The sequence below is a fragment of the Athene noctua genome, chromosome 1 (assembly GCF_965140245.1).
Source record: "Athene noctua chromosome 1, bAthNoc1.hap1.1, whole genome shotgun sequence".
Lineage (NCBI taxonomy): Eukaryota > Metazoa > Chordata > Aves > Strigiformes > Strigidae > Athene > Athene noctua.
Window position 1 is genome coordinate 152,729,659 of NC_134037.1, and position 18,768 is coordinate 152,748,426.

At 37.2% G+C, this 18,768-nt stretch overlaps 1 protein-coding gene across 4 annotated transcripts in view; it reads left to right on the top strand.

Annotated features, from left to right (window-relative positions):
- The window catches only part of ROBO1 (roundabout guidance receptor 1), a 745,923-nt gene that overhangs the window by 680,432 nt on the left and 46,723 nt on the right, over nt 1-18,768 (top strand). For 3 of the 4 annotated variants that reach the window (XM_074901485.1, XM_074901493.1, XM_074901508.1), the window contains 9 exons: nt 2,732-2,856; nt 4,778-4,949; nt 7,426-7,631; nt 9,040-9,121; nt 9,287-9,455; nt 9,556-9,722; nt 13,279-13,400; nt 15,819-16,050; nt 17,341-17,462. In XM_074901485.1, the coding sequence (XP_074757586.1) occupies nt 2,732-2,856; nt 4,778-4,949; nt 7,426-7,631; nt 9,040-9,121; nt 9,287-9,455; nt 9,556-9,722; nt 13,279-13,400; nt 15,819-16,050; nt 17,341-17,462 (1,397 nt within the window). Of the gene's footprint in view, nt 1-13; nt 23-2,731; nt 2,857-4,777; nt 4,950-7,425; nt 7,632-9,039; nt 9,122-9,286; nt 9,456-9,555; nt 9,723-13,278; nt 13,401-15,818; nt 16,051-17,340; nt 17,463-18,768 lie in introns of all 4 variants that reach the window. The other variant, XM_074901499.1, reaches the window with a different exon arrangement.

The following is an 18,768-nucleotide window of genomic DNA, read 5'->3' on the forward strand; positions in this document are numbered from 1 at the left end:
TTTTTGTTTTTAGTTGTGTCTGGTAAGTTGAAATTTTATTGGCCATCTTCTAGTCATCGTATCACTGTGACGGGAACTTCTCCTCCCCTTCCCATCCATCCCCTTCCATGTCCTTCAACCAGTCAGCTCCCATCTTTTACTTGTTATTGACAAGACACATCGCACAGAATAAATTCTGCATGAAGTATGGGTAACTTAATGACAAAGAGAAAGGTAATGGGTTGCTAACTTTCTGTCTGTTTTTACATGATGTAATGAGACAAATCTTAATGTCTTTTATCTTCAGTGGCTGCATTCATTGAACTTCAAAGTGTTCTGTAAAAAATTATTTTTGTTTTAAAGTTCTCAAGGATAGAAGTTGTTGTTTCCTTAAGTGGATTATTATTTCAGCATGTTTTACAGTAGATTCATCACTGAATGAGGTGTGAAAGCAAACTGAAGTTAAAAAAGGACAGTGAAAATGCTTCCAGTACAGTGAACTTTGAATGGAATTTAATAACAAAGTTTCACTTAAAACTGGTTTAATTCTTCTGACATTGAAGCTAATAGGATATTTATTATTTACATTAATTGCAATAGATTTAGAATAATACGCATATGCATAATATGCATATATATAGAATAATATACATACAAAATACATATATAGAATAATATCTAGATAAACATATGCCTATTTACATTTTATAAATTGTACTATGGTTACCTGAAAGACTGAATTTCCCCTTATTTCTTGTGTTCAGTAGACCCCGACCAGTCATCTTCTGGTACCAGAATCACAAGCATTCAGCTATTTCTTCAGTGGTCAGAATATTTTAATCTCTTTACAGCTGTACCCATTCTCAAGTTCAATAAAATCTGAAACCTTATAAATCCTATGCACTAGCACAGGATTTAGAAACCCTCAGTTTCATTTTGTGTGGCATTGTGTCACAGACTAATACAGAAACAGCCAAGCCCTAAATTTGAAGGTATGCTAAATTTATTCTTGTTATTAGCATCCAAAAGCCTTACAAAGGTACTTCACCCTCATCTCCATTTTCCCCATCATACTGTGCAACCCTGTGGCAAACCCCCAACAGGTTTACCTTCTATTCTAAATTAAACATGCTGTCATGTCAAAGTCTTCGCACATCTTCTTCCAAGGTATTGATTGAATGTTTCAGAGCTGAATGTTTTGAAGTCTGCTAATTGCTGTAGGTCAATCTGACATTCATTTTGGATAGTTTCTTATATAAGGCAGTTCTAGGAAAGGTAGCATTTGCATCCAGATGTAAATAATAATATGTTGTGCGTTAAAAATTCCTCCCAAAGCAGGAAGGTCATGGGAAGAGTATATTCTAATATGATCTCAGTAAGGAGCAGAGACACAAGGCATGAGAAGCAGATAACTGAAAGTACTGGCCTACAGGAACACTGAAAGCAATTTTTTTAGAAAGGAGTTTGAGTGCTGTCAAGTTCATTCTAGATAAACCTACTTCAGGTTTATAAAACACACTGAATTATATCTTTAAATGGTATGATTCACACTCTTTTTAAAGGAAAATCTTGTAAATGCAGAAATATTTGAAAGGAAAAAAAAAAACAAAAACAAAGCACCAAAACCATTTTAGTTATTAACGCCAGATTCAAAACTTCCCCTTTATTCTCAGCTCAAAGAGGGAGAGCATAATTAGTTTTGGACAAATGATCAGAAGGAATTAGAAATTAAAAAGTAACTGGGCTTTCATTCAATGCACGTTTTTCAAGAAGCAAGAGTTAACAGCCTCTAAAACAAGCTAGTTGTTTTATGTGCTAGCCCCATCAAGATAGCTAATGCTGTCATCTATGCTGATTTTTTTTAATTTTACTGACATGATTTTTTGACATTCTATTTACTACTAGATGAAGGGGTTGTTGAAATCTGTATAAATCAAACAGTTTGGACAATGCTGTCTGTATTTATAATGTTAAGCTGAGCAGATGTTTCAAATTTGCCTTCATTTGCATATATATTTTGTTTGAACATGCCCTTGCCTATGTAAATGAGGAAGACATTTAGCTTTGCTGTTTCTTTAAATTCATTCCTGTTCAGAATTGGACTGAAGATCTTAAATGGTTGTAATTCATTCAATAGTATTTCTGGGGCTTTTGTCTAAATTTTTTTGAGACCCTCAACTACATCAGAAGTCTCTTATATAAGCAATTAAGTGCTTTTTCTCTCCTCAGCTTTCCTAAATCAAAGATTATGACTTTTGTGCATGTAAGCTTGAATTCAGAGTTACTCAACAGTGTTTATTGCAGCCCTTGACAAAGTGTGGCCTGTGGGCCAATTGTCCCTCAAAGATTTCACCATTCTGACTGACAGCCATACTACTCCTTTAAAAAACAAATTATAACAAATTTCTTTGTTTTGGTGACTTGCTCTGCAAGTTTTCTCATTAAGTCAATGAGACTTACTTCCTTGTATAAGTGATCAGCAATGAAGGCATGTGATGCACAGTCAGAGTTTTATTTGGGAGGTCCAGCAACAGAAAAGATGATCTGAATGATGCTGGATCTGTGGCTGTTAGATTAGTCATGTGTCTTTGTGCTGCTTCTCCTTATTAAAGAAACTTAACTATCCTGTTTTACACCATTTCAAGTCAGTAGGCAAATTGTGCTTTCAATTAGGCTAAGTTTGGTTTTCTGATAGTAGTGTGATTTTTTTAATTATTATTATTATTATTATTTTCTGGTATTTTCCTTTCAGAGCCTCCACAGTTTGTTGTAAAGCCTCGAGATCAGGTAGCTGCACTGGGGAGAACAGTGACTTTCCAGTGTGAAGCAACTGGAAACCCTCAGCCAGCCATCTTTTGGCGGAGAGAAGGAAGTCAGGTAAAACAACCTTTCTGTCCCTTCTTCCTGGCAATTACTTGAAGAGATGATGTCACATGAGAAAAAAATACTTTAATTATTGTTTTAAAGATGTGGGAAATAGATCTAGAGCTTTGAGATGATGGATATTTCTTCTCTGCTTCAAAGTGACATGCATGCTAGGTGATATCAGCCTTAATAGAAAGGATATCTATGCTTTGCTCAATCTCCCATTTTCTCCATGAGTGTAAAAATAGATCTATGAAACAACTAGAAACATTCCATGTTTCACTACTATGAAGATCTTTTTCACCTAACAGAAATTTTAAGAGATGAAGAGATGACTAATGCTGAAGTTTGTTTGAACTGCCAAACACTCCTAAATTTTCAGAAAGTTTGGCTCTGGGTTTATGGTGCAGCTATTAGTTTACCGTGTGTTTGTCTATGACAAACTGCACCGTTTGCTGTACTGATCTGGATCACTGCATGGGTAAGAATCTCATTTGGGGCTAAGGAGATCTACTTTCCCACTCAGTCAGTTGGCTGACAAGTTATACCTGAATCGGTCACTTTTTCTCCCATCTTCATTATTTGAATGGGAGGGAAAAATATTTTCAGCTTCTTTATAAATGATCTTGAAAACCAGTGGGTGAAACACAATACAGCATGGCAGGAGAATCACAGTTTTCTTTCAGAGTCATCATTTGAAGGAGGGATGTGACACAATGTATTCTTTATTGGAAGGAAAGAAGGAATATGGGATTCTGTTTTTCCTGTGAATGAAGGAATGAATGGTGCAATACCATATGACAGGGTTCTTTGTGTTACAAAACAATGGGCCAGAGAAATTGAGAACATTTAGGGATTGGCTTCTTTACTCCGTTTGCAACATTTCTGTCTAAATACCTAAGTACAACTAGACTGCTGACCAAATTTAGATGATCATCTTCAATGATATAATTATACCAGTATATTATGTTTGTATTTTTGCATGAACTGGATTTATTTTTTTTATTGCCAAGTGTTGTCTAGTACATAAATTTCTGAGTCGTTTTTAACTCTGCTGAGTGGTGACCACTTGTGATGATGAAGAGAACTGGAGGAGGAGGCCAGTGAATAGTGTTTGCTAATACTGAAGTAGAGGATGTTGTGTCCCATTTTTCTGGATGATTTTTGGAAATGCAAAGTGTACTTAGGCAAGAAAGAGAGCTTAAAAATAGCCTCTGTGACCTGAAAGTAATCTCATTAACAAATTTTTCAGCCATAGGTAGAAATTCAGAATCAGTATTTTGTGTAAAGGATTTGTATTATTTTTATTGCAGTTCTGATTTTTGACTGCTGTTCTTTAATACTATGTAATTCATACCAAAACTATCTAAGTAGAAACTAGCATAGGATTTAATTCTGTATTATAAGAGTTGTTACAGAACATAAACACTATGACTAGAGAAACCTAAACAGCATCTCTTCTTTAAAAAGTGCTCCATTCTTAGGAAGGTGGCAAAAGTTGAAATATGAATAAGTAAACCAAAAGCTCCATTTAAGTAAAATAAATAGAAAGCCCTGAAGTAAGTTCTAAAAAAGGATGTTAAAGCAAATTACTTTAGGTTTACCACAGCTGCTTGCACCATTACGGTATCTGTACATATCACATCTTTGCTAGTGCCTGCTAAACTTTGTGTAAAGCCCAACATTGACCATAGAGGGTGTTAGAGCAATCCCAAAAGATTTGCATTATTATATGTGCATATCTGCACCTATTTTATCACAAAAAATCCTATTAAAACTCTTCACATTGTGGTGTAGACATGTTTAAGATACGAAGAGCAGAACATTTTATGTATAATGTGAAAAGATTGATTTGTTTAGATATATTAAAGTTAATCTTGTTGATGTTTGAATTTAACCCTTTTTCCCCCTTTCTTTCCTATACATATTGTAGAATCTGCTTTTCTCATACCAGCCCCCTCAGTCATCCAGTCGATTTTCAGTTTCCCAGACAGGAGACCTCACTATTACCAATGTCCAGAGATCTGATGTTGGGTACTATATCTGCCAGACTTTAAATGTTGCAGGAAGTATCATAACAAAAGCCTACTTGGAAGTTACTGATGGTAATGATACCTTTATTTTATCATTTCCAAGTTTTTATTTTTTATTTGAAGACAGCAGTGGAATGATATGGCACTACTTTGAAATCTGCTTTGAAGAAATGCATGTGTCTTTGAACATAAAGATCCTGGTTTGGCCATCACTGTCAGGGGTTTAAAATTTTGGATATTGTGTAACACTGTATTTCCATTTTGTCTTTAGTAAGTATACTTCAGTTTATGTATTTCTGTCAGATCTGTAAATTTATCTGGCTCTTTTTTAGCTTACCCCAGTAGATTTAGTTTACTTTCAAATTGCTTGCTGCCTACCTCTTTATCCCTATTATTGTGTGTCCGTTTGCTTATCATCTTCATTTACCTGTTTTTTTTCCCTGCCTTTTAATATTGCAGTATAGCAAGCGAAAAACTTCGATCAGTGTGGAAGTCAGTAGAATAACATGCAAATTAATACTGTTATACATTGTTTTTTAGGAGCAGTTAGGAAAAATATTTAAGATGAAACAGCTAGAGGGAGCATGACTGCAAGCAGTAGTATATGCTGATGTAAGATCAATTTGCCAATAAACAGAAATGCTTCATATATTTAATAGCAAAGTTACATAGGAAAAATAATCTTAGCATTTACGGAAAAAGAGGGTAAATGCAGTCTGTGGAGAGACTCTGAGGGAAGAGAAGCTGTTGTCAGAGAAGAGTTTCCATAAACTAAGCCCCGTAGAAAACAGAAATAGTGCAGTACTAGAAACATGCAGTGAAGCTGGAGGATAAAATTTTTTATTTACACCCACCGGATTGAGATTGTTTGGAGGAATAGGACTGCATACTTTCTGGTTTCTCACAAGTGGTAAACCACATTTCTTAATCCACTTTTATCCATTTTTCATTGGAGAGAAGGCCATGGCAAGGTGAGAAATAAATTTTTAAAAGAAAATTAAGAGGTTTTCTGTTAATGACTATGCCATCTGAACTTGGAAAAAATCAAATTAAATATAATTCCTTTACTATGATTATATGCTCTGGATTGATCTGATGGGTAGTTGTTTCGTGTAATGTCTTGGGACAATATTTTTTGGAACTTCTATGAAAGTGAAGGCAGGATATGCAGGATGATACCCTGGTATTCCTAAAGGCAATAGAAGTTGCCATCAAGCCATGGATTTCAGTGGCTTTAGATTTCTCCTGTAGAGCACAGATTGGTCAGCCTCTTAACCACTGATAGCTGCAAAGCTCCTTACAAACCTGTCAAAGTCAAAACCAAACTATTTTTTACTGTCTCTGCAGAGAGATACTAATGGCCTCACAGTGCATTGCAGTGCATTGCAACAGGTTAGAACAAGAAGTAAAGGATAAATTATGCAGCTGAAAACACAGAGTGTCATCTGAACATACAAATGAAATTACAGCAGTTGGAATTTAGCCAAAAAAAGCAGTACTAACATCCTGACTGTTATTATGCAAAGTAATTTAGAAATATATGATGTTCAGAAATTATCAGAACTTCAGGTTTGTATTTCAGCTACCAAACCAGTTTTTAAGTTACATGAGCCCCCATGACACTGCTGAACAGATTTATGTCATTTAAAGTTGTCTTTATTTTCAGATCATCTGTTCATGTCATGTTGGATAGGAGGTCACTGAAACACAGTAAGATAGCTTTTACATCTTTTTCTGATTATCCATTGGATAATGGAAAAACACCCTCATGTAGACAGTCATTCTTTTTTCTGTGAATACTGGGACTTTATACTGTCCTGTGTACAGTTATTACATAACCCATTGATAACATTTAATTTTCATTGTGTGAAAGATGCATTAAAATTGATTCAAACACCCTGTGGGATTCTCTTTGTGACTTTGAGGTCATATTGACAGATTAAGTCATCATAGAACATAGAAAAGTGAGAAACTACTGGAAAAATATTTCTTAGTTGAAAATTTTTAATATGATCCTATTCATTACCTTTGTGTTTACTGCTAGGCATCTTCCAATTAAGAAACAGCACCAAGATTAGTTGATGGTACACAATAAATTTTTTTTAAGAAGTACATATTTGTGAGGTTATCCCCTACCTGCCTACCCCTTTTTCCCTGACTTTGAATGCTGAAAGTATGAATTCTGTTACACAGGTCAGGAGATGAACAGGGTGAAATTTGTGCCTTGACAAAGAATTTGGGAAGTCCTTTCTCATTCCGTTATCACTTTATAAAGGCATTGGAATTAGAGAATGCCTTGCAGAAAACCACTAAGTAATATGTAATGCTTCTTTACTTTCTGAAAATACTGTGTTGTATATAATTTTAAAATTCTGTAGTTGTGCATCCTTATAATGCACCCTGCCCTGAATAATGCATACCTCCAACTTTAATTACTTGTTTAATTATCTTTAGTTTGTTTCAAAGCCTTAAGCAACTGCTGTTGCTTAGATGATTAGAAAATTGCTTCCAGTTGCAGAAATCTCTTTCCTGTTGTTTCTTCTTGCAGTGATTGCAGACCGGCCTCCCCCTGTCATTCGACAGGGTCCTGTGAATCAGACTGTAGCTGTGGATGGTACTTTAGTACTGAACTGTGTAGCTACAGGCACTTTAATGCCCACTATCCTCTGGAAAAAGGATGGGATCCTCATTTCTACCCAGGACTCTCGCATCAAGCAGTTGGAGACAGGAGCATTACAGATCCGATATGCCAAGGTAGCTTGAAATGGCAAATGGGTTTTCTTGTTTGTTTCACTTTGTTTTTTCACCTCCAGGCTCTTTTGATATAGTAAATCCTACATTTAGAATTAATGGAATTTTAAATAACTATATTAAAATATTTGATGTTTCATGCTTTCAGATAGTTCATTCTTTATGCTTAACACCTCAGCTTATTCTGCCTAGGGCACGTTATTTCAGATTTCATAAGGAAAAATGGTTTTAAGAGGTATTAATGAAGGGAATTATTTGGTACTTAAAACATGAAGGAGAAAGCAAAACTTGTACTTCAGTAAGACAGATCCTTAAATTGTTTGGGCTTTAGCACTACTAGATTAAAATGATCGAATAATTTCAAATGTTTATAAAGAAAAACTTTGTTTAGCATACTGCAGTAGTAGAGCCACCTGCACAGATTTTTCAAAACAGTTTTTAAAGCTTGAACATATTCACTCGACAGTGTAAACAAACCTCAAACGGTTAGCCACCTGTCAGATACCTGGCTTCCTTGGGGAACTGTAGCAAGCACCTGGTCAGTATTGTTGGTCGTGCCTCACATTCTGTAAAACGTTTTAAAATACGAAGTTTTAGCATACTGACTATTCTCTGCTATCTTTACTGTGGTTTGAAATGTAGTATTTTTTTAAAATTAGGCTGAATGTATCACTTCACTGTGTTCCCTAGAGTTGCCCTGTTACCAATTACAAGTTACACTGCCTTAGTTTGAACCTCAGATTTTTGAGCACTTCCGTTCAGGTCATCTGCTGAGGCTGGGATCTTAGGAGGATAGCATTTCTTTTTGGGGAAAAAAACTCTTTTGAAATGTGATTAAGTCACATATGGACAAACAATCCAACGTTCAGAACTAGATGAGAATAGCATATGGAGATTCCTTTTTGGGTCTGCTGTAGAGTGAAATTTATACTAACACAGGGAACCCCATATGTACAAGGCTCTATGCAATATTTAAGCTTTGTTTCAAGGATGACATGCTCTCTAGTGCTGCAGTCCAGACAATCCCTAGGCATTATTTAGGCATAAGGCTTACAGTTGCATGGGGTCTTGTCATCAGAGTTCCTTCTCAATTTACTTCTAGGACCTTTGCAAAGTAAGGAATAAATGCTATAAGAATTGGACTTCAGTTTGTTCATTACAGAATAAGTAACCTCAAATTAGAATCTGTGGCTTTTCGAGTTCTTCAACAAATACTCAGAAATAAGTATCCATTTTCATTTTGCAGCACACGAAATCATAACTTCTAATGGAAGAAGTTTCTGGTTCGAAGTTTTTACAGCCTAATACGTTTATCCATATTCATGGGGGAACACAGAGAGCTGTAATTACTTTTCTAGCCCACTGAGTGCCTGATTGTTTCAAATATTTATTCTTCTCTTTTCCCACTCAGCTGGGCGACACTGGTCGGTACACCTGCATTGCCTCAACCCCAAGTGGCGAAGCTACATGGAGTGCATACATAGAGGTCCAAGGTAAATCAATTACCGTTTCTCTGCATGGAGAAAATATGTAGAGGAAAATCAGAAATTGAAATGCAGAAGATACCTGACTGTCATAAATTGCCAGTGCGGATGTGCACAGCATTTAGGTTACAGCTGCTTCCTGTCTCTACTCAGCATTTCTCTCTCCTTTGTTAGAGTTTGGAGTCCCAGTGCAGCCACCAAGACCCACTGACCCAAACTTGATTCCTAGTGCTCCGTCAAAACCCGAGGTTACAGATGTCAGCAGAAATACAGTAACATTGTCATGGCAACCTAATTTGAATTCAGGTGCAACACCAACCTCTTACATAATTGAGGCTTTCAGGTATACAAGTCTCATGTGATCTTGCTGTACTTGTGCTTATATGTAATACACTGTTAAAGAAGCACATGCTAACCTGCTGTTGTGTGTGTTTTGTCCGTAGCCATGCATCTGGTAGCAGCTGGCAAACTGTAGCTGAAAATGTGAAAACAGAGAGTTTTGCAGTTAAAGGGCTAAAACCTAATGCAATTTATCTATTCCTTGTGAGGGCAGCTAATGCATATGGATTAAGTGACCCGAGCCAAATATCTGATCCAGTGAAAACTCAAGGTAAGCTTTTGATACTGAACATTTTAGGTGTCAAAATTGACAGAGCAATACCAGGTGCAGGAATTCTGGTAGCTTTCAACTGTCTGCCTATTTTGGCTATAATATATACTAGATAGAAGTTTAAACACTGTATTCTACTATTTCTATAACATAGACTCTGAAGGGTGCTTAGACAGCGTATTTCATTGCCTAAGGAAACCCTAGTATCTCTTATCCAAAGATATTTACATCTTGCAGAATAGCTCTTGTTAGCAACAAAAGTAATCTCTGAAATTTTTTAAGTTATCATGCAAATCCTCCAATTCTGTGGAAAAGTTATTATTATGTCCAGTGAATCGAATGAGGCTTAAGACTGAGACAGAGCAAGAAACAGTACATAATTTAAGTTGGTTTCTGCTGCATTAGGAAGGAGAGAAGTTTAAAATTTGAAGAAGTTAGGCATCATGAGCCAGTAGATAAGAGGTTTTGGAAATATTTTGGTAGTACAACTATTGAAAGTAAAATATTAGGGAAGAGAGACAATACTTCGAGATAGCCAAGTGGAAGAAAAGGCTGGGTAGTAGTGGATGAAGAAGTCATCTGCTGACTCCAGCTATGAGTGAAGTCCAGCTATGGACTGAATTCAGCTATGTAAAATTTAAAATAACTTTGTGTTCACTGTAGAAAATAAATGACGCTTATGGTGGTGTGCGGGGAATAATGCATTGCAACTTTGAAGCCTGCATTTTTACCAGTAGAAATACTTAGATCCTTAAGAAGAGAAAAACTGGGCATATCCCTTTTCAAAGTAAAAGTGATAGAGAGAATCTTTCTTTATTTTTTGCTTTTCCTACTTACTGGAGAAATTGACACACTGGCTTATTAGGAGTGCCTGTGTGGTATGGTTGTTTGTCTGTTTGCCTTAGTAAGTACATGTTTGTTTTTGAGAAGAAGTTTCTTAAAGGAAACAAAGCATTTTCTTTTGGTGACTTTTCATTTTTTCTGAAGTTGGTCTGAAAGCAAGTATTTCTCATCTCCCTTGGGGAGTGAACAATTTCACATTGCTGTCCTTTGTTATGCATTTCTCCTGATGGGTGAAAATTTCAATGGATATATATAGAGAAAGCAGAGTCACAGCCACATAGAAAATAAGGATTGCATGAGTTCCATAGTCTGTTACCAAGGAGAGATTTAGTAACTTTTAGTGATTTCTGTATTCCTAGGAATAGAGCAACATGCATTACTTGTGGACAGGCTGCAGTGTTCTACACGAGTTCTTTTTCATGCAGTGTAGTTTCCTTCCTGGAAATGAGATGAGGACGGGTCTCAATGTTCCAAATGAACTGATCACTGACCTGACTCTGATAAAGAGCAAATGAGGCAGTGTGCTGTTTACTCAATAGAATTGAATGGTTTTTAATGGCATGGAAAAGCTTTGCTGTCCTCTGGGCTGAGAACCCCACAAAGCCTGAGTGAAAATAACAACCAATAGATAAAATTTTTATCAATAGTAGGAAATGTAATCAGGTGTCAAATTCTTTAAAGCGGTTCCTCTCTTCTTCCAATACTGTTTCAGTTTTGTGTAAGCTGCAGACTTATGTCTAGAGGGTGGTATAGTCTTGTCCTAAATGCATGTCCAGACTAGGAACCTAACCTACCTTCATCTTTAAACTTTACCAACATTAACAGCAACATGCTTAGGTGTCCTCACTGGCAGTCTGTGTCTTGGAAAGTTGGAGCTGAAAAAAGAAAACACACGTCTTGTTGTATAGCACAGATGCGCAAATGGCTGAGCCTATTAATAGTTTGATTCGTATTGTTGATGACTCATCTTTTAGGACTAGCAAAAATAGAACTAATTACTCCACTGACTTTCCTGTTATATTCTAAGCAGGGTGATATTTATGCAACTGTCCAAAGAGAAGCTTCTATCTTTAATGCTTTCAAACTTGGAGGGAAGGGAAATACTCTAATAAATGTACTGTTTGGCAGAACATATACATGTGAACACAGCAGTGACTCAGTGGAGAGCTTATTAGAGAGCAAATTATTGTTTTGTTGTTATCAGTGTTCACTGCTAAAAGTCCAGATTTGTCACTCACTGACTGCACGCTTACCTGTTTGCTTCTTTAACTTTGAAGAAATCCCATCTTCTTGTAAATATGTTGAGGAAACTGCATGATAAAAGTTCAAAGCGACATAGGCTCTGTATTCCCAAATGGGAACTGTATTTCTGGAAAGAAACTTGTCCTCATGTCTTGTCCTAATGCAGTTTTACAATGGTTTTATTATTATTTAGAGAACACCAAAAGGTGCTAAACTGAGAATATGACCGCCGTGCTACAAGCCTGCTTTACAGCTGTTGCACTTATATTTAATGTGTCTTCAGTATCAGCATCAACTGCACTATCCAAACCTCAGCTTTCAAAGTAGTCTACAATTCTACTAATTACAGTAGCTGTAGTTGTATGTAAATATAGATGCAATTTCTATGTATTCTCTCTTTGGCACTTGTAAGCAGACAGGTATGGAAATTTCCAGGGTCTATAGAGAACCAGAACCCTTGCAGATTTTTCTGATCTTGCTTTGTCACTAGAGGAGGTCCAGCAGGGAAGTAGTAGACTGGAGCAAAGTTTATGTAATGTATTTATTTGTATCTTGAATTAGATTAATTTAAACATAAGTAAATAAAAGTACTTTTTATTAATTTCCCAGTCTGTGAATTTTAGCCATAGTTAGCATGGTATTTGTTAAAAATGAAGTGATCAGAGAGAGATATGAAATCAATACAAAAACTACGTTATTCTGCTGTCCATAGTACATGTATATTTTAGACACCTTATTAGTGATTGCCCTATAGATTTTATGCATGTTTGACAGTCATTCCATTTCCATTAAATAGGCTTTTCAAGGGCTCTGCATGCAGAAAATATGTGTTTCCATTGTACCATTGCACATTTGAGAGGAATTTGTCCCTTCATGCGTATGAACAATTCTTTTAGCTGTAAGACAGACCAAATGTCAGTAGAGTCAGACAGCACTCAGCTGTGCTCTGTCTCCTGTTTACAGAAGTCACTTGCCATCAAAGAAGCTAGAGCCACATGACTAATTTTTTTTTCTTCAGTTATTACATTTATTTTCTAATTAAAAACAGTAAAATTGTTCAAGTATTTATCTGAAGATACAGCTTCAGCTTTTGCCTTTCTTTATAGGTTTCCTGATCTCTTGGAATTTGCAGTGGGTAATAGAATGTTTTCTCCTCCCAGCAGGAAGGAATAAAGAGATGCTGCTGTAGTCACTTACCAAAGACATGCTGAGCATGGTTTTTCTTTTTATGCAACATTTCCCTCCTATTTCTCCCTGTTAAAGAAAGTGCGGTGCATTGATTCGGTACTAGCTAAGCATTGGTGATTTGCTCAGGAAAATACTTCATGTATTTTTTTCTTACGTAATTGAGAAGTACTTAGGGGAAGCTTTTTTGGTGATAGCATCATATACTTTATGACATATTAATTTGTATTTACATATACTTAAATTAAAAATCATATATATTGAATGGAATTTTAAATTATTACAGATGTTCCACCAACAAGTCAAGGTGTTGATCACAAGCAGGTCCAGAGAGAACTAGGTGATGTGGTACTACATCTGCACAACCCTACTATCCTTTCTTCCTCCTCAATTGAAGTCCATTGGACTGTAAGTATAAATCTGTATCATGGAGGTGGTTATATATACTGTTGAATTGTACTATTTGACTGGAGTCAAGCTTTAAGAGGCTGTGTAGTTGTGCTAGCAAATGTTTTCCTTTGGAATGAGTGCTACTTGGGCTTTGCTTCCCTACTTCATTAAATTTTCTCCCATTTTCACCATTTTATATCTCCATAGAAAGTGCTGCTTACAATATGGTGAGAGTTTCAGAGTCCTCCTCTGGAAGCTAAAGGGCTGATCAAAGCCTTCTTAAGTCTTATCATTTGAAGCCTTTTCGCTGTTTTTGGTAGGAAGCGTATCAGTCCCCTAATGAGATAACATGAGCACTTCTCTGTATGACAGTTGCCAGTGAAGAGAAATACTACATAATTCTGTTTGAAAGTGTTACCTCCATCCTAAATACATACTGAGAAGCACACCCAAACTCATAGAGCCTCATCTGAACCTATCCTTTCCCACAGTCTATGAGTATGTTCAATACAGGAGAAGAGACAAAAAGGGCAGTTTTCAGATGTGCTGATGTTGCTCTGGTAGGATGAAGCAGGAAGTTGGCCGTGTGGAGAATATATTAATAGCAGGGGAAATGAGAGAATGAGGAAATATAGGAGTCCTGAAGCAAGGGGAATGGGAACATACGGGGAAAAGATTCGAGTAGGCTTACAAGACTGAGGCCTCAGTGAGAGAAAGGATTAGAAATGGCTTACTGTTGGGCACATTTGGCAATCAAGAGGTAAAAATGAAGAGAAAGAACAACAAGGGAAACTGAAAGTACCAAGCAATGAGATAAGAAAATGTAATTCAAATAAGAGCAGTTTTAAAATAGAATGCAGAATGAAGAAAAAATGAAGGATAATTATACTAGGTGCAGGAATAAATCCAAAGGGAATGAGCTTTGAGGTCTTTTTAGGACTTGCATCTGAATATGTCAATATATTGGCAGGGACAGTGTAGGATAACACAGGGTGTAGCCCCTGCCGTGCCATGGCAGAACACTTTGTACAGGAACAAAAGGCATTTTGACTTTGTAGAAGAGCCCAAGTCCAGTAGAGTCCTGGTCCACGACCAGGGCTCCTCCATGCTGTAAGAGTACAAATGGTATCTGCTGTGTTGCACAGCAATTACACTGTCACCTGCAGTATGGCCCCCTGAAGCAGGCAATCTCCTGTTTTAACTAATAATGCTAAAACATCTTTGAGGTTGCTATCATGACTTTGTTTGACCTTTACATACAGAAGAACTTTTTCCGACAGACAGTTTTTGTCAGTCTCTTGGGTGGCCTGTGACTTTTCTGCAATTTCAAAAATAAGCATTACCTCAGTTTCAGCTAACACACGCATTCTTTATGTGATTATTAAAAATTAAACATGTTGCTTTTTGGGGTAAAATTACAAGGAAACAGTTTTATTGTATCCCTGCATGAGATTTTTGAAAATAGGGAAAATCTGATGCACTTCTTAAAATTTTTTTGTAGTTGCTGTTGGACTTCCTTATTCATCAGAAATTGAAACCGATACTTAAAAGATAATGAATGCTCCACGAGAGATCATTTCTAAAGGATTTCTGTTTTAGCTATAGCCAAACACATTTAGTCCCATCCTGGTTTACATTAAGATCTCTTTCTCCAAACATGTGATATAAAATGACCTCAGTCCAAAAAGCACTCGGGACCATTGAGCATCATTTTGATCTGCTTTTCCAAGACTCATCTGTGTTACCATACTGAGTTATGAGCCTCTTTAGAGCCCTCTCAAGACAACCCTTCCCCTCCCGCAGAGGAGCCTCCCATGGAGTGGCTGGATGTGGAGGAAGTGCTTGGGCAGATCTGCCCTCTGACAGAGCCCAGCCTAATCACAGAGATGGAGATAGTGCCAGCTGGCTGCACTTTCAATTCACTTTCTCCAGAAGGAAGCAGTCAGGAAGTGGTGCTCATTTCATTGATTTTGGGAGGCATCCACACCTCGGGAGGGTTGGCAGGCTCTCTCTTTGATCTCTGTATTCATCACCCTGAGTTGTGGAGCTGTGTATCCCCTGCCCTTGCCTTGCCCCGTGTACCCCCTGCCCTGCCAGGCAGAATTCTGGCCTGTGCTGAGCTCCATCACTCCACAGATGCAAAGGCTGTTCATTTCATGGAGCTGGAGCATATTATACAACCCCGTTATCCCCCTTTAATGCCTTCATAAATCCACAGAAACCAGTGCACTTCTACCAGCATCACACAGATTAATGCAGTTGTGAATCAGGCCTGTAATTTGCTGTAATGCAAGGAGCAGCTTTCATCTGCTTTGGGAGTGTCATTTACTTGCAATAAAATAAATGAATAGTCCAAGGACTGAATATAATGTCACAGACATCATTCCTGATTCATATTTGTTAAAGGATGTGTTGTGTTTTCTGCTGTCTTGCCAGGTGGACCAGCAATCCCAGTATATTCAAGGATATAAGATTCTGTACAGGCCTACACCAGCATCCTATGGAGAGTCAGAGTGGTTAATCTTTGAAGTGAGGACTCCAACCAAAAACAGCGTTATCATTCCCGAGCTGAAGAAAGGTGTAAACTATGAAATCAAGGCCCGCCCTTTTTTTAATGAGTTTCAGGGAGCAGATAGTGAAGTGAAATTTGCAAAGACCCTGGAAGAAGGCAAGTAGGAGTCAGACTGTCTTCATCTTTCCTTTTTGAAGTAGTGGTCTGGCCTGCTTTCCTCTGATATGTTCATTATTTGATTTTGTTTGAAGTGTGTGCTGTTTGAGAACAGCAATCTGCAGCAGAGGAGGTTGTGTTGGACTGATCATTATGTGGATTGTTTGGTGACACAGAAGTAAATATTCAGAACCACATGCGAGAGACAGAAAGAGAGGGATGTGCAAAAATCCCCTGCAACACACAATGGGAAATGCGCTTTTTATCTTCACTGCAGTATGTACTCCTCCCTGCTGAGTTCATGGTCTGGTCACAAGTGACTTCTGTCAGATTCAAGCACTTGCTAATCACCATCTTGAGTAGATAGCAGACACCACAGAAATCATCAAAGTGCTACAGCTGAGGGAATGGAAAGCACATTTTTAGAAGGCTTTTATATCTGGATCAATCAGTAAGACAAAATGTAAAGATGAAGGGGGACAACAGATAGAGTGGACTAAATTATGTATTTCCATCTCATACATGCACTAAAAAGAGAAGGTTCATGAAATTCTTCCTTTTGTTGCTGCTTAGACATAATGAATATGCAAGATGGCCAGTGCCTCTAAGTAGGGATTTCAGTGCCTCTGTTGAGATGTGCAACCTTTCCCCTTCTCTCTTCACTCCCCAGTATAAATGCTGTGTAGCTCTGGTTTATTGCTGCAAGTGGTTCAAGAGGTGTGCCTAACTGCATCCATCTGAAGCATCAGCTAACATCCAGTTTTTAGAAAGACTATTTAAAATGCAAAACATTTATTATTATTATTATTATTACTATTATTATTATTAATGTGTTAATATTAACACATTCTGTCCTGATTTGAATAAGTTTTGTATTGGTCATTGTTATTTATGCACTGCAGGAAATGAGATTTAGCATTCTATTGGGGTCAATTTATAGACTTTGTTTTTCAAAACTGTTGATCCTGGGTGAGAGGATTTCAGTCCAGTGAGAAATTCAGTGGTCAGGACTGTGACATTCAGGTAATGAGTGTCTGAGTTTGGAGAGTCTGGTGACAAGTGTGACCTTTTTCCTGTGCTTTACAGTGATACTGCAGCAGAACTCAGGAGGTTGGTTGCAGGTTCACATCACTTCTGTATCATTTTATCTTGTGGGCAAAGAACTGCCCGCAATGAAGGGAGGGCATAAAAGAATGCATTTGTATAGTCCAGAAACCATCTTCCTAAGAGGAAGACTCCCTTCTGCATGTGACAAACCTAACTGTTGAATCCTTCTTTCCAAACAAACAGCTCCTAGTGCTCCACCTCAGAGTGTTTCAGTAACTAAGAACGATGGGAACGGGACTGCAATTGTGGTCACCTGGCAGCCGCCCCCCGAGGACAACCAGAACGGGAGGGTTCAGGAGTATAAGGTACTGCCGGCATGCCTTGAGCCCCTGGCAGAGGGGCTGTGGGCCGGGGAGTGACAGGTTAGGTTGTTCGTGGATGCTTGCCTCCATCTACTGGTTAGTCAGAGCAAACGAGAGAAAAAACCGCTTGGACTCAAATGCTGTATTTAGTAGTTTTGTCTAGATGGTAGAAGGCAATTAAAACAGCCTCCATAAATCAAAGCAAAGGGTCAACACTCTTAATTAAAACAACTACCTTCTTGCCTTCATTATAACTTGAGAAATGCACACACAAGTAGAGAGGGAACCATACCTGTTTGAGAACCATTCTGTGACTCAAAGACATTGGCTGAGGTAGTAAATATGAAGAGGCTTAATGAGTTGAAAAGCTGAGGGATAATAATTAACAGTGTTAAGATCTGAGTAAATTATGCTTAACTGGGTAGTTAAAACAAATGGAAACTTTTAAGTAGAGAATGTGCTTGCATGATAATAAATGTATTTAGTGTATAGAAATTTTTCTTTTACTTCACACAGAGTTCTCATTATGCCATTCCATTTTTAACAGATTGTAAGTATATTATAAAATATTTATTATTTGTTTGTTTAGCGACGTGCACTGTATTTATTTTCAATTCAAATTGTTTTGCAAAAATGTACATAGCAAAATAAATGAAGCTTATTTTTCCTAAGCAAGCTACAGATGTTTTAAATGTCTAGCTGTGGCTATCAAGTAAGTTTTATATCCACAGAGAGGCAGGATCTTTGGGTTTAGTCTCCTGTAAATGCCCATTATTGAGAAAAATTTTTAAATGAGAATGTCTTGCCTATTTTTTAGGTTAATACACTGTGCTATAGCCATATATTCCTAGCCATCAAAACTCATTCTGTTTTTCTTTCTTTTCCTCAGTAGAAATGGGAAAGGTAAGAGGTAGCTAAGCTTCATGATCAGAGTAATACAACGCCTTTCAGAACCTGGTCAACTTGTAAAAAAAATAAGTTTATGGCTTAGTTTCAGATATATAATGTAACTGGGGAAAAAAAGAAATGCAAAGTTACTTTATTTAAAGACAGACCTTGAGCTGAACAGATGGAATTATTTCCATCAAGAAACTGCATCAGAGGAATGTTAAGGTTGTAAGGACAAAACAGTAAAAGTCAGGAAATTCACAGTTCAGAGTGCATATAATACCTACCATACCTCCTAGCATTGAGAGGTAATAGGCTATCAGTAGGAACAAGCATCTTGTAGTGCTTGTGTGGCACACTGGCATGATTCAAATCTGCATTTTTTTGTGTTGATTCCATTATTTTATTTTACACTTTTAAC